At 45.7% G+C, this 14,793-nt stretch overlaps 1 protein-coding gene across 1 annotated transcript; it reads right to left on the reverse strand.

Moving 5' to 3' along the window:
* Nucleotides 1-1,279: 1,279 nt before the first annotated feature.
* Nucleotides 1,280-11,210, reverse strand: LOC146185312 (neprilysin-1-like). Its single transcript, XM_084607797.1, has 4 exons — nucleotides 11,109-11,210; nucleotides 6,705-6,872; nucleotides 3,836-4,278; nucleotides 1,280-2,972 (listed from the first exon to the last, which is right to left on the reverse strand). The coding sequence occupies exons 1-4, from the start codon at nucleotides 11,208-11,210 to the stop codon at nucleotides 1,280-1,282; spliced, it is 2,406 nt and encodes an 801-aa protein (XP_084463923.1).
* Nucleotides 11,211-14,793: the final 3,583 nt, after the last annotated feature.

Consider the following 14,793-nt stretch of genomic DNA (forward strand, 5'->3'; position numbering starts at 1 on the left):
CGACCACAGAGTCCTGCATTCGATCCTCCATCCATGGGCACAGCAGTCGAGCGCCCTAACATCTGCACCACCGCGGCGAGGCTTTTTTTTTTGTAATTTTAAAAGTAGTATCAAAACACACAGTCTAGGTATTTTGCGTCACATGAGTCGTCCCAAACGGCCTTTAAGATCAAGACACGTTTTTGTTCTGTACAGAGAACAGATGACGTCACAGAACAACACCATCGTTAACAAGCAAATGCTAAAGGCACGATGACCACAATGCGCTGCGATCAAAAAGCCCCCAACTTTCAACGCACACACCATTAGTCTGAATTTCAAATTGGTATGGGCCACAGCACACACACACCAAAAAAAAAAGCAAATTGACTTCCCGGGAGAAAATGGTTAACATCTGCGCAATGAAGGACAAGTCGTATACAAAGAAAAAGCATAAGGAAATTTCACGTTGCATCACGTAGTAAAAACACATAATTTGGTTATTAAATGTCGTACAGACGGTCTAAAACTTTCGACTCATAACTAAAAACTGCTGTCGAAATCTATTGCTATGGATAAAAATTTCTTTCCTGCATAGTCGCACACATGATATTGAAGCAGGGCATTCTGTGCAGATACTGGTAGCGCTTATAGCACCGGCATCGTTGTAATGAAAATTGACTGCCAATCAGGAGATTGTATATACAAGCTTCCCACGGTAACAGCTACCGGTCCAAAAAATGAAAGTTGAATAAAGGTGCTACTCTAAAGAAAAAACATGCACTCGCAGGTAAAAATATTCATTCGTCGTCTCGTATAACCTTTATCACTAGCCTTTGAAACAGTCTATAACACTGCCCATCTACAGAAGAAAAACTAAACGTAATCCAACGCGACCCATAAAGATGCGGATGCTCAATACTACGTAGTGAAAGCGTGGAAATGTGAAATTATGATCGAATGAGGACTACGTCACACAAAATTGCACCGCTTAACGAAGTGTATAACCCAACCGAAAACGAATGAAAATAACACGAAAAGAAGGCCATAAAATTAGCACATAAAATTCTACTGCTGAGTTTTTATTAGCGGTAAAAATACGCTAGTTATGTGATATCAAGAAACCAAAATGTAATACTAAATATATCGTAAAGAGACAATTTCATGGTTCGTTTGCCTTTCATATAAAAGTCCAAAATGAAAAAGCAAGCATCCAGCTGCTCAGTTCCTCTACTTATTTCGAACAGCCCGTGAGCTATCACAAGCACGACGATGTCATTTTTCGACCCCAAAAATTTATTCACATAATCGCGCAGTTCCGGCCACTGTACATCGCTGCGCCTTGCTCGCAGCCAAAGGCGTGCGCAAAATCACTGATCACGGTGACAGGGTCGTTGCACAGACGCCTCCCTTCCTGGCTGCCACAGTGCAAGATGCACCAGAAGATGAAGAGCGTCTGCGCGTCTGTAAGCGCTTCATAGCCAGGCAGCCTGGCTGGCCTCAACTTCCGCGTCGGATTTGCCAGCGCCTTCAGTAGGATGCGGAGTGACGTCACAGTTCTGACCAACTGCATCTGCTGCGGCTGGATCTGGCTGAGAAGCAACTGTCGGTTGAAGAAGCAGGCGAGCTTGAGAGTAAAGGTCAGTTGTAGCCTGCTGCTGAAAGCACTGACGTCCTGGAAGACTACATTCGTCAAAGCCTCCGCAACTTGGGCTCCGAGGATGCCAAACTTCACTGCAGGCAGTGCATCTACGCTATAGAATGATTTCTCCAGCGCTAAGGGCAGCAGCATAAAATGGCCTTCATTCGTCAAGGACACCTGTGAAGTGCCGGCCTCCTCGAAGTAACCGAAGCTCTTGTTGCCTTCCTTCGATCGACTGCGCTCAGTGACCAGACGTATGTTTTCAAAAATGTTGTCCCCCATGTCGGGAAGTCCTTGCTCGAATTTATCTGGCGCTTCCGCGCCGGTGGACTGCAGAAGTTCCAAAGATTGCTTCAGCCAGCCTTCTTCAAGCAGGCTCTTCGGCAAGGTATCGGCCAACGCATTGCCCTGAAGACGTTCTCTAAATGCGTTCTGCACGGCAGATTGCACTTCTAAGACATCACCGAGCATCTCGTCGTTTACTTCATGTCTGATATCCTCCACATAGAAAGGGAAGCCCAGGTATCTGAGAGCAATGCTCGCGCAGAATAACTTATGATCTCTGTCTGCTAATATGTCGCTCAAGTAGAAGCGCGATATCAATTCACGATTAGTCAGCAAAGAGAGTGCCTGGGCAACACTCCAGCCGAGGTAGTAGGTCATGGCGCTCTCGGTCTGTGACGCTACCAGAACAAAGAAGTGTTTGAAGAAGTCAGGGGCGCTGATGGTGAAGGTGAACTTTGTCCCCTCTGAACTATTGAAGACGGCCCTGAGCTGCTCTTCCCATTCGGTCTTCGGGATGTAACTGGATGTCAGACTAGCTATGGTATCCAGGCTGACGTCCTTCATTAAGCTTAAATCGGGACTTCTCAGGGTGTCAGTTAGGCTTGGTACTATTCTCTCCTCGAGCTCTATCAGTTGACCATACGAGGGCGTCTCGGTTCCTTCTCGTTGGAACGTGGTCACCATACTGTCGAAATACTTTCTGTAGAGATCCTGCTTGACGTCGGTTTCTAGCATTAGCTTCCTCTGTCGCAGGAGCAAATCGAAAAAGGATGACGGCCTCACCGCAACGTGTCCATTGCGTGGCGAGACAAACTGTAGCACACCGGCCCATCCCCAGCCGGTCGACATAGAGAGGAATATACGAAGCACACGGGTGTCGTTGTTGCGATGGGGCCAATGGATGCCCAAGCTGTCTAACAGGTGTCGCGTCTCATCAATATGATTGGCTTTCATACTGTAGACAGCTGCGCAGGACTGGAAAAGCCCAGCGGCTTTTTCTACACCTGTCTGCCCTTTGGCTGGAACAGTAAGGTGGAGTGCTCTCATCGCCACTTTGGTCATGAACCTGCGACATACAGAAAGAACTGAGAAAACACTTACGAGAATGTCATGCAAGCACGCGATAAAAGTGCAGTACATTAGGTGTGGACTCACTGTACTCCTTTAAGTTATGCAAAATTACTATAGTCACCTATCACACCATACATCAAATTTCCAGTATCCGGTGTTGTCGAAGATGCAAACTGAGCCAGCTCAGATTCAGAAAGTAATGTTGCCGTGGTTAGCGAGCTGAGCCAAGTAAAATTGAATTCGTAAAAATCCTTTGCAGTGCGCTGTTTTTCAATCTAAAATGTGTGTGTGTGTGTGTGTGTGTGTGTGTGTGTGTGTGTGTGTGTGTGTGTGTGTGTGTGTGTGTGTGTGTGTGTGTGTGTGTGTGTGTGTGTGTGTGTGTGTGTGTGTGTGTGTGTGTGTGTGTGTGTGTGTGTGTGTGTGTGTGTGTGTGTGTGTGTGTGTGTGTGTGTGTGTGTGTGTGTGTGTGTGTGTGTGTGTGTGTGTGTGTGTGTGTGTGTGTGTGTGTGTGTGTGTGTGTGTGTGTGTGTGTGTGTGTGTGTGTGTGTGTGTGTGTGTGTGTGTGTGTGTGTGTGTGTGTGTGTGTGTGTGTGTGTGTGTGTGTGTGTGTGTGTGTGTGTGTGTGTGTGTGTGTGTGTGTGTGTGTGTGTGTGTGTGTGTGTGTGTGTGTCTACGCGTGCACCACGATTTCAACCATAAGGTTTAGGAAGCGGAGGCCATCATGATCTTGGCGGCCGCCGCTTTTTGACTCTTGTGGTCCTAATACATCGCTCGGTAAAGTCAACCGCACAAGGTTCTTACGTTACAAGACGAATGTGGAGGACTTAGTTCCAGAAGGGTCTATTCCAACCCACTCACTGCTGGTGGACGTAATCCTTGAGCGGACCGTTGCCCGCAGCGTCCCAACGAGAACACACGTGCCCGTAGAAGTCGCTGCACGGGTGCACTGATTCGTTGAGGCAGTCGGAGAGCATTTTTCTCTGGCGTTCGCACGCGGAACTCGTGCACAACCTCGTCGTCAAGCCACGCGCGCCCACAGACGCGATGAAGGCGGCTCCGATAAGCACCGTCATCACCACCGTGACGGCGGCGAGCAACGCTATCTGGGCGCGGTTTATGTCGGAGCTTGCAGCGGGTGCCCAGGGGCCCGTGGGCAAAGCCGACGAAATATCCACGGCTGGTGGTGTCGGCACATGGCACACATCTTTGTGCTGCTTGCTCTCATGAAGCTCGTCGAGCTCGAGGCGCTGGTGGTAGCCATGGTACTCGTCAACGTCGTTGCCGCCTTCTCCGGCTCGTGGCTACGGAATTTAGCGATCATGAATTGTCAATGGTGAGCTTCGAAAACGTTAAAGGGTAGAAAACATCCCTGTAAAAATATTCTATCACTTCTTTAGTCAAGCTGAAGTGAGCGATGAAGTTCGTTAAGGCGGAAGCCTTTAATGGCTCATCGTTATCAGCAGGAATGTGTCGCCAAAAATGTCCCGCTTTCCACGTTTTTCAGTTGATCAATCAAGGTATGACGTCACAGGCCGTAAATTTCAAACGAGACCAATTGTACTTAGGCGAGTAATCGCCTAATTAGAGGGTTGGTGTGGTAGTACCCAAAGTGAGTCTGTGTTGACTTAGTTAATTACTCAATCAGGCTAATTTCCTAGCCAGTACTAATGACTAACTAGTCACTAGCCAGTACTAACTAATGATTAACTAGTCATTAACTACTTTTAATTAGTCATTAGTCATCACTAAATAGTCATGAGAAATGACATGACTATGGCACCATCACGGCGACGTCATCGGCAGTGGCGTCATCATGACGTCTAATAACCATGTCATGTATAATAACCAGAAGATATGACCACATCCAGTTATGACGTCATGACTGGTGATGACGTCACCAGGAGATTCACGCATATACGAAGCTGACCACGCCGATCGTTCGATCCAGGCGTCCGTGCGGCGCCTTTCATTTGGCGCTTCCTCGAACGCCGCACCACAGAGCATATAAAAATAGACGCAGTACTGCAGGCATCAACGGCGTTTAAAATTGGTTGACAGCAAAGAAAAGGCGCCGTATCTGTAAATTCTGCGCGGACACCTTAACCGAGGAGAGGGCAACGAACGTACCGACGAGCTCGCGACAGCAGCACTTGAACTCCCTCCTAGCGACGAGCAACTCGCTTTGAAGGATGTGCGTGCAGGGACTGACGACCACCACCAGACGCAGCACCCCGACCCACGCATCGCGAGAGGTGAGCACATTCAGTGTCAGCGGCCGCTCGCTGACGGCTGCAACGCGCAATGATCCTCCGTGCACGCATTGGATGTGTGTGGCCTGGGAAACAACGGATGCGCCACGGACTTGCCCCCCGTGCGTGTGTGACGGCTGTGGCGTGGTAGAAACTCTCGAACTTCTTGTACTGCACTGTGCAGCACTAGCCAAACCCCGACGTGAGTTTCTGGCGGCTTACAGAGCGCAGGGGGTAATCCCGGACAGCGTAGCTGTGCTCCTGTGGCTGCCGGGCAGTGCGCGCGTCCGCGAGCGAACACACGTGAGCCTGTGTGAATATATCAAACAAGCGGGCTTTATGACCAGCCTATTTCACCTCGCAAGATTGTGCGCGCTGTAACCGAACGCTCCGCGTGTGCTATTTCGGAGAGTAACGGCCGATCGCCCCACGATGACCGTCGGTGTTTTGTACAGTGTGCACGTGCATGTGTAGTGAACAGTTACCTGGACGCAGAGCTATTGCGGAGGCCTGCCCAATGTGCCGAGCGCTCAGTGACCCAAGACATTTGCGGGTGGTCTTCAAGCAAACTACTGTATGCTGTACCATATTGTATATATCTTTTATTTTTACCTACCCTTTTCTTTCTCCCTATCGCTCACCTTTGATTTCGTTTACCTCTTCCTCTCCATCCCTTTATATCCGCCGCCCCAGCTCAGGTGCTTCAGATATCAGATAGCAGATACCAGGGCTGGCAAACATCTTTTCCTTCCGTTTGTATATACAATAAATAACCACTACTACACCTTAACCGAGCTGTTGTTGTGGCTGTAGGAAGCAAGGAAAAGAAAATGCACGGGCCTGCTACTGACTCTGTAGCTGAGCCACCTCCGCTGCCTCAAGGGGGCGATGAAAGGTGGCTGATCCTGACCCTGATGTGGCTGGGACAGGTAGGTCACTGCCGCTTGCGGCGGGGGCTAGCCTGCCAGCGAAGTTGTATCTGTTGTAGGCCATCATTGCACCCGCCACCGCTTCGGTGATGGACGACGGCTATTGCGGAGCGCGTCTTTCTCTCCTTCTTCTTTTTTCTTTCTTCTCTATTTTCTCTTCTGTCCGCACGAGGCACCACCCCGGCGGGGCAAACGATTGATTTCGAAAGGTGGGAGTGAAAGCCGGAAGAGAGAAAGAGGAGCCGTGGTGGAGAGCTACGGTGTAAGGTGGCAGAATACTTCGTTAGCTTAAGAATGAGCAGCCGAAAAGATAAGGATGCACCGGCAATTGTGCATAGTTTTTCTTCGGAGTTATCGGGCAAGTGAAGGTCGGAAAAAGAACTAAATATAACTAAAATTCACATAGTCAGCTGAAGTATACTTGAAGCCATCGTCCACTGCGGGGAGAGGGGGAGGAGCAGCATAAAAGTGAAACTGCTCAGTTTTTGAATTGGGGGTTTGTTGTTCATCTAGCAGATTCCTACCACGCAGCCCGACGGATTGTCTCACCGATGGTTCATGTGCCGGTCCCTTCGGTGGTCCTTTTGGCAGTCCCTTTGGCGCTTCTGTCGATGGTTCCTTCGGTTTTTTCGCCTTCTTTCGTTGGGTTTGGCTTTTGGACAGCATTGGCCCTGAAGAAAATCCTCCCGTGTCCACGACATTGGTGCTGACACTCAACTGGAAAGACCATAAAGGGCAATACTTTGTGTATTAAGAACACTGCAAGCAAGCTCCGAGCTGCTTGATAACATATCTATTATTAAGGTACCCCACTCAGCATTTGTATGTTCTCTGTTTGGATCTTGCGGTACTTCTTAACATGTTTGATTCTGTAAAGCACGACATTTTATGCACCAACTTATCTCATTATGGCATAAGAGGGCTTCCACTTCAACTGATATGGAGTTACTTATCAAATCGTAAGCAATATGTCACAATACACAGCGTCGAAAGCTCCATTCTAGATCATATAATTTTTCTCATATAAGTGACATGGGCTCACTTTCCAACACCCAATATACTATTTTCTACGCGGATGATACATGTTTTCCCTTTTACTGATGATTTAACATTCCTTTGCTCCATCGCAAACTTATGGCTTCAAAATCTATCTCAATGACCTCATGATAATCGAGCTAATTTAAATGTGAAAAAAATCAAAATTCATATTATTTGGTCCTAGAAATAAGCGGGCCCACATTGCGTTACTCTAAAATTTAACCTTCAGACATTAAGAGCATCCGAGCATAAATTGTTGGGGGTAATTTCGTGATAACTTTCGCGTTTCAGAACATGTGAATTCGGTAAAAAGTAGTAGTGCTCAAATGTTAGGGCTGCTGAACAGTACTCAAGCTTACCTTCCAAACAACTTAAATCGTCAGCTATATTTCGCCTTAATTCATTTCCAATTGGCTTACTATCTACTCGTTTGGCGCGTTACTTCAATATCAAACTTTAATAAGTTAGATATTGTAAAGCCATCAAGGCTATGCTCAAAAAAGGACAACACAAAAAACAGAGGCAAAGAGTCTTATCGTTGACTCAGTATTTTGGGTTGTCCTTTTTTGCACATAGCCTTGACGGCTTTACATGATCCAAGCCAACTAGCCCAACAACAACTCCTGCTGAAGTTAGATCTCATGCAAACAAAGGTTAAAGACTCATTCGTGGCCTATTGTATTGTGAACACGTCTCCTAACGCTTTGTAAAAGATGGTATGCTCAACATTGAAGCCTTGTATTACCAACAGTTCTCCGAAAATATATATCTAGAGGTAAAACTAAAGAGCTAACTTTTCTACCTACGCTAAGAATTCCCCCTATAACACGTTAAGATACCATTTCTTTTTGAAACCTTTCACTAGAACGCATTACGGTACGAAACTGCTGAAGTGGCAAATTCCTAACTGCTTCAATCTTCCCGCCGTTAATCGAAATCATTCATTGTTCTTCTTCCCCTTGAGGAAGACGGTCAAAACATATTTTGTGTTTAATATGTAAGCATAATTACAGGCTTTAGTCATTGACGCTCCTCATCAATACCATATAATTATCCAGTGTCGTCCGGTAATTTTATCATTTTCTAGTGTGAATATGCCTACGTATTCGTTTTGTATTTAATTATTCAACTCATACTGTTAATCTCTGTTCTTTACCTGTGTCGTTACATAATTGTATAGTTTAATTACCTAGTACTGCTTTCAACGTTACTCTTCTTTATTTTCCTCTGTAATCAATAGGTTCCCTCTGTTCAGTGCAAGTTCGCTTTATATTCTCTCATTTCTATGTTTTGGGCTGTTATGCTACAAGTTTTTTCAGGGACATTTGTCTAAAAAGGCGATCATAAGAAACCCTCAGGCTACCTAGGCTACAGCATAGATGCGAAAATAACGATTATTTTCATGAGAATACGGAACAAAGACGATTATGAAATTTCTGACGTCCTGTTGCCCCTGGGAAGAGAGATGCGACCAGCCAATTTCACTGCATCATGGTGTTAAAATGGTCCTGAAATGGAGCTACTAGCACTACTGGCGCAGCCAAAAGTGCTCATCTCAGGGCATCGCGCAACAATAATTGCATCTAAAGCGTATATGCGGCTTTTGAGTCAAGTGTTCATGAATTATGCAGTGTCAGCTATAGACTCCTTCGTGGCTCTCTCCTGAAATATAGACAGTCCTGTAGAAGAGATTTCTTACCGGTGATAGGGGCCCCGAAGGCTGCGACTGCGGTGATAGGGGTCCCGAAGGCAGCGACTGCGGTGATAGGGGAAGCCCATCGATTGGCGAACAACACCTAGGGTCGTTAGCTTGCTGCATTTCACGGAATGCAACATTTACAAAGAATGAAGTTAAGACTGACGACTTCGTGCTTTTACGAGCGTCCTACAATTCTAGATTCCTTACTACTCTATACGAGCAGGGTCGGATTTTGTAGCGGCAGCTTTTCTTAATGTTACTGAAAATAAGTAGCATGAAAATAAAAAACAAACACGTTTTCATATCTTTTATGACTTCATCGCGGATTGTGGGGCTACATTTTGTGCAATGCGGCAATCACGATGTGTTTATTTGTATTTGCTACTTTTCCTACGCGGGAGCTGAGTGCATTGCGTGGGGACTTTTCTTCGAATCGCCTGCCTAAACTTGTTTCACGTTGCGTGTGAAGCGAAACCAAATAGCTTTAAAGTCAGACAGCCTTTAGTCAACAAAAATAATGACAAGTCTATAATTTGTGTATGATATTTCGATGATTTACATTTCTTGTAATGCCGCATGCAGCGAGCGAAATACGGGTGCTACATCAGGGCAGCTTCAAAATCCCCTTACATACAAAGCAAAGCCGTCCGCGGAGGCAACACGCAAATCTTTCAAACGAGAAATAGCACCATTCCACACCGGGCATTTACAGAGGAGATAACCAAGCTGCGGCACTGCATAGGCCCATCATTTTTAATTTACAAACAATAGCGATGTGGCAGCGTCCTGTTGTCATGTGCCTTAGTCACAATAGGATGAAGGAGGCCTGAAGTGATGAGGTGTATTAGAAATTAACCAGCCTGTGAGGTTTAACCCTGCTGCCGTGTCGTGTTGCTTAATGTGACGTAACAGCAAATGTCGCAGACTTTTTCACTCAAACTGTGCGCTAGGTTGCAACACAATCTAGGTTCTAACTTCACTGGATGACAATAAAGAATGACCATGCCTTTTAAAAATCTACTCTGCGTGCATGGCCAGGCCCAGCGTGTGTCTGCTTGCTAGGACGAGAAGGTGGAAGGCCATAATATTCTGGCCACCTTAGCCTAAAATTAAATAAACATAGAAAGAACATGCTGGGCGAAAATTAATAGAACTCCAATTATCATATATAAGGTTGTCATAAAGCTATTGGAGGGAACATATATTTTCAATAATCGCACTCCTCTTCTCCCCTAACTACGCATAGGTGGCCAGTGTTGTCCATATGTTTCTTTGACTTGAAGCGTAGGCACTGCTTTGTATAGAGATTAAAGAAATAAAGCTGTAATAAAATCACACCTAAAGTGAATACGGGAACCGAACTTCTCACTCATCGCATACGAAGCGCGCACCCATGATCTATCCGACGCCAGCACACGAGCAGTTCTCATACCACTGCCTCATGTGAAGTCTCTCAAAACGCCGCCACACAAAACCGTGCCCTCTGGCGTTGGGGAAGAGAAAAGCCCTCACAGGAATAATAAAAAAAAACACAATCGCTAACACTATAGACACCTTGGTCACAGCTTCAGTAGCTGAAAACAGTTTCAGGGCTTCAAGTGCCAAACGATGTGGATGAAACTGAGCTAAATGCAAGCTTCATCAGCCAGGAGAAGGATTTAAATCGGTGATGGCGTGAACAGGTCATTTGCGCTGACCGATGTATCGGACCACTATGCCACTATGGCAGCGAAACGTGCTACGTCTCGAACAGCCTGGTGTTCGTCCTTAAGTCTGGGCGCAGTCTGCAGCCTCCTGCCGTCTCACGTATAAAACTACCCCTTGCTCTATGCTACGACGCCGTCGCCAAAATGCCACATTAAGTTATCTGCGATATCCCAAGCTAGACCACGTATTGCTTAGGTGATCGCTAGTTTTTAAACCTAATACGGCCAGCTTTGCCAAAAATTGCCAAGGAATTATGTTGAGGACTACCGTGACAGTAGCGCAGTTATCTCATATACTGTTGCCCAATTAAATTGTGTTTCAGCCTGCAAAGCAAAATGGCACCTCGGGAGTAAAACTTCTTTCGGCTGCAAAGTTTTCCTCCACCCTGCAGTCTCCACTTGTTGGGAAACAAGCGCCAGCTGCATAGCGCCCACCTGAGTCGCTGCGGCGGCGGAACAAGCCCTTTACGGAGTGTTCAAAGAAGAAGAAAAAAAAACCGCAGCACTTACAGGATGTCCAAGGACCTTCGAGTATGCTTTCGACGCTTTTCTCTTGCTGTGCTTTGACTTTTTCCGGGTGCTATGCTGGCCCTTGCTGGCGTCCTCATCCATGACGGCTGGTTGGACCTACACTTTTCTTCCTCTTCATTTCCCGGTTCCTCGTTCCGCACGTGCGCACGTCGAATGTGAATAGCGGCAATAATGATAAACTGTCTTTTTTTCAGACCCAGAAAATAAGTATTCGTATATTACTCAGTTTCCATCAATAATATAACGGTACGCAAAGCCATTAAAACGGGAAGCCAAAACAGACAAAACATGACGGATGACGATGAGACGAATTTGATGAATACCGGCGAGCCTAGAGCCAGCGCTCTTGCCCTCGCCACTGTTCGCTTTTTCTTCCGCGTCTGTGACGCTACCCGGAGCCATCGAGGGATCGTCCCGATCTTGGACAAAGAAGAACGACAAAGATAAAAAGAAAAGGAACATAAGGGCTTGCCGCCACGATCAGGACTGAGTGAAACCTAGTCCAGGAGGCTATTGAGCACACAGATCTCCAAGCTCCGATGGCTGGGATTCAGGCACACACCGCATGGCGTGGGCAGGGGTGATGTTCTTATGTGTAGCGGCGTCTTGTGCCGATGGGGTCTTCTGGCAGGCATTTTGATCAATGCGGTCATCTTGTTGGGTCTGTTGGGATTATTAAATCTGTAACAACGCACGGAATCTTGCTCGTATGCTGGCATCAAGAATAATTAAGCGTTTTAGCAGTAACTCTTAAATATGACATCACAAAGGGATTTCGCTCAATAACAAAGTTATACTGAATAAGGATATAGAAGAGAGATTACTGGGACTAGTTGTTATATTATATCCTACATTTTAGAAAGCGTTACCTTGTCACGTACGCCTAAGTGCGTGTGTTTTGCCTTCTTTTCTTAGCAAGCTAGCGCTTTCAAACCCTTACAATTATAAGTTGCTCCTAGCTGCGTAAACTCATTTCTCAATGCGTGTTATTCCTAAAATTATTACATCTATAACTCATTTCATTCTTCTCACTCGCATTCACCACTGCCAATTCTAAGAGCGTAATAGCTCAACAGAATGTCTTAAGCTCCAAAATGAAAGGAATTATAAAGGAGCGGAATTAAGAGAAAAATTCTTATTTGTGATTTGCCATGGAAAGTCACAATAAAAAATCACAAAGGAAGTAGTAGGCGATTATGTCTACTTAGGACAGGCAGTAACCGCAGAACCGGACCATGAAAAGGAAATCACAAGAAGAATAAGATTGGGATGGAGCGCATTTGGCAAGCACTCGCAGATTATGACTAGCAGCTTACCGGTATCACTCAAGGGGAAAGTATACAACAGTTGCATCTTACCTGTACTCACCTATGGGGCTGAAGCGTGGAGGCTAACCAAGAGAGTTCTACTTAAGTTGATGACAACCCAGAGGGCTATGGAACGAAAAATGGTAGAGGTAACATTAAGAGATAGGAAGCGGGCAGAGTGGGTCAGAGAAATAACTCAAGTTACCGACATTCTAGTGGAAATTAAGAAGAAGAAATGGGCATGGGCAGGACATATAGTGCGAAGAGAGGATAACTGATGGTCGCTTAGGGTAACAAACTGGATTCCAAGAGAAGGAAAGCGTAGCAGGGGGCGGCAAAAAGTTAGGTAGGCGGATAAGGTTAAGAAGTTCGCGGGGGTCAAGTGGATGCAGCTAGCACAGAACCGGGTTAAGTGGAGAAATATGGGAGAGGCCTTCGAACTGCAGTGGGTATAGTCAGGCTGATGACGATGATGATGCTGCGGCTGCTGCTGCTTATTATTATTATTATTATTATTATTATTATTATTATTATTATTATTATTATTATTATTATTATTATTATTATTATTATTATTATTATTATTATTATTATTATTATTATTATTATTATTATTATTGAAAATCAATAAGCAGACTTGTGACAGATGCTCGACTGCATGGCGACATGGGAGAACGGTAGCCGAATTCAGGACAACAACCGATGGAGTCTCTGATAACCGGTGTGGCTGTAAAAATTCTATGAATTTGAAAAGAAAGAAATTAAGCCCAGACAGCCTTTACGCGCTTCATATTGTTACGTCAATTACGCTGCGCCGTGCGGTGTTGCGCATGTGCAAGAGAAGGACGAAGTGGACGGTTGCGCACGTGAAAAGAAGTGAACGAAGTGATTGCGCGTGGACTCGTTCGGGGACATGCTTTACTGAGACTGTGCTTTAGACTTACTGTGCGTAGCTTTGATGCATTCCCCGTATATTTCGTAAATATTAAGCCCATTTCCCAGTACCAATATGTATGCATGTGTTTCAAAAGCAACAGATATGGCAGGCATGATTTTTGTTCCTTTCAAGTTCTATTATTTCTGTGCTCTCGAAATTAGATAAACAGTTGTCATAACCCCGCTGATGCATGCACCTATTGTTTCGCCACGTGACTTGTTGACAAAAATTGACACTAAACTAAAATAATATTTCCTTTATTCTGTGTAAGACCGCAGTGGGGAAAAAGCCGACGAACTTCAGATCTCCGAAACCGAGACCCAGGTAACAAAGAGGCTGTGTTCAATGCGGGGAATGTGCACACGGCCTAACCGCAACAAAACTTTCTGATTGAGTCCCAACATTTGACCTTCATATTTAGCCCAAAAATGTGGTAGCCACACAAATATAAGGTCAGCGAGATCTTAAGCAATTGAAATGCGGAAATAAAGACCCGAACGAGAAGAGCACAAGGGCGGGCGCTGGCTCATCTGACCAGGTAGCTTTAAAAAACGTGTCCTAATCCTTTTTGTCGATGCCGTGGCGCGTTCTATGGCGCATTGGACACAGAGAGCTCTATGATGAGCTCAGCTCTCTCTCCCAGTCCTTTCCAAGATGAAAAGCTGCTAAGTATTTGCTTTCTTTTATGGCATGCAATTTTAGCGCAGTTTCGTCATGGGAAATTTTATTACGATGCCACATATGTATCCTTCGTTAAGCATAAATTTAGCGGGAACAAAAATATCATGAATTCCACGCTTATTTTTAGCCCATTGCCCTTTCCCAAATATTTTACTTATAAGTGAGCCAGCTGTGCCTTTTCACCGTCGCCCACATACTGGCTCGAAGGGGCACCGAGTAGACGGAAAGCAAGTGCATCCAGTTACTCTTCTCAACAATAATCGGAAAGCCTGGGGATAGGCTCACAATTATCCAGTCACCAGATAATGTTGGGAACACGCAAACTCAAAATGGTTTTGTGCACTCGAATCACACGTACGACGTCTACACCGGAAAAGGCTCTTTTTTTACCGTTTTGACGGGAACAGCGTTGTAGAGATTACCTGCTGTGATCCGCACCCAGATATCTAATCGACGCCCATAGTTCACTTGCCAAAACAGCTGATGAGATTCTTCCCTTGTTATCCAAGCTTGAGTCGAAACCGACGATGCAGATGACACCATACATTACCCTGCCTTAGAGAAAAGATAGCATTAAGGAAGCTGAACAAGAAAAAACTAAGGAAAGCGGGTGCCTGGAGCCATATTTGGCACAATGGGGCAAACGCATTCCCGCGATCAACGATTAAAAAAATTGCCGTGTGCTTAAGCTCCGGCTCAAGGCTATGACGTGACAGCGCTAATGGCTCCTGTCTGTGGA

Source organism: Amblyomma maculatum, chromosome 6 (genome assembly GCF_055883805.1).
Source record: "Amblyomma maculatum isolate TAMU_Amacu chromosome 6, ASM5588380v1, whole genome shotgun sequence".
In the NCBI taxonomy this organism is placed as follows: domain Eukaryota; kingdom Metazoa; phylum Arthropoda; class Arachnida; order Ixodida; family Ixodidae; genus Amblyomma; species Amblyomma maculatum.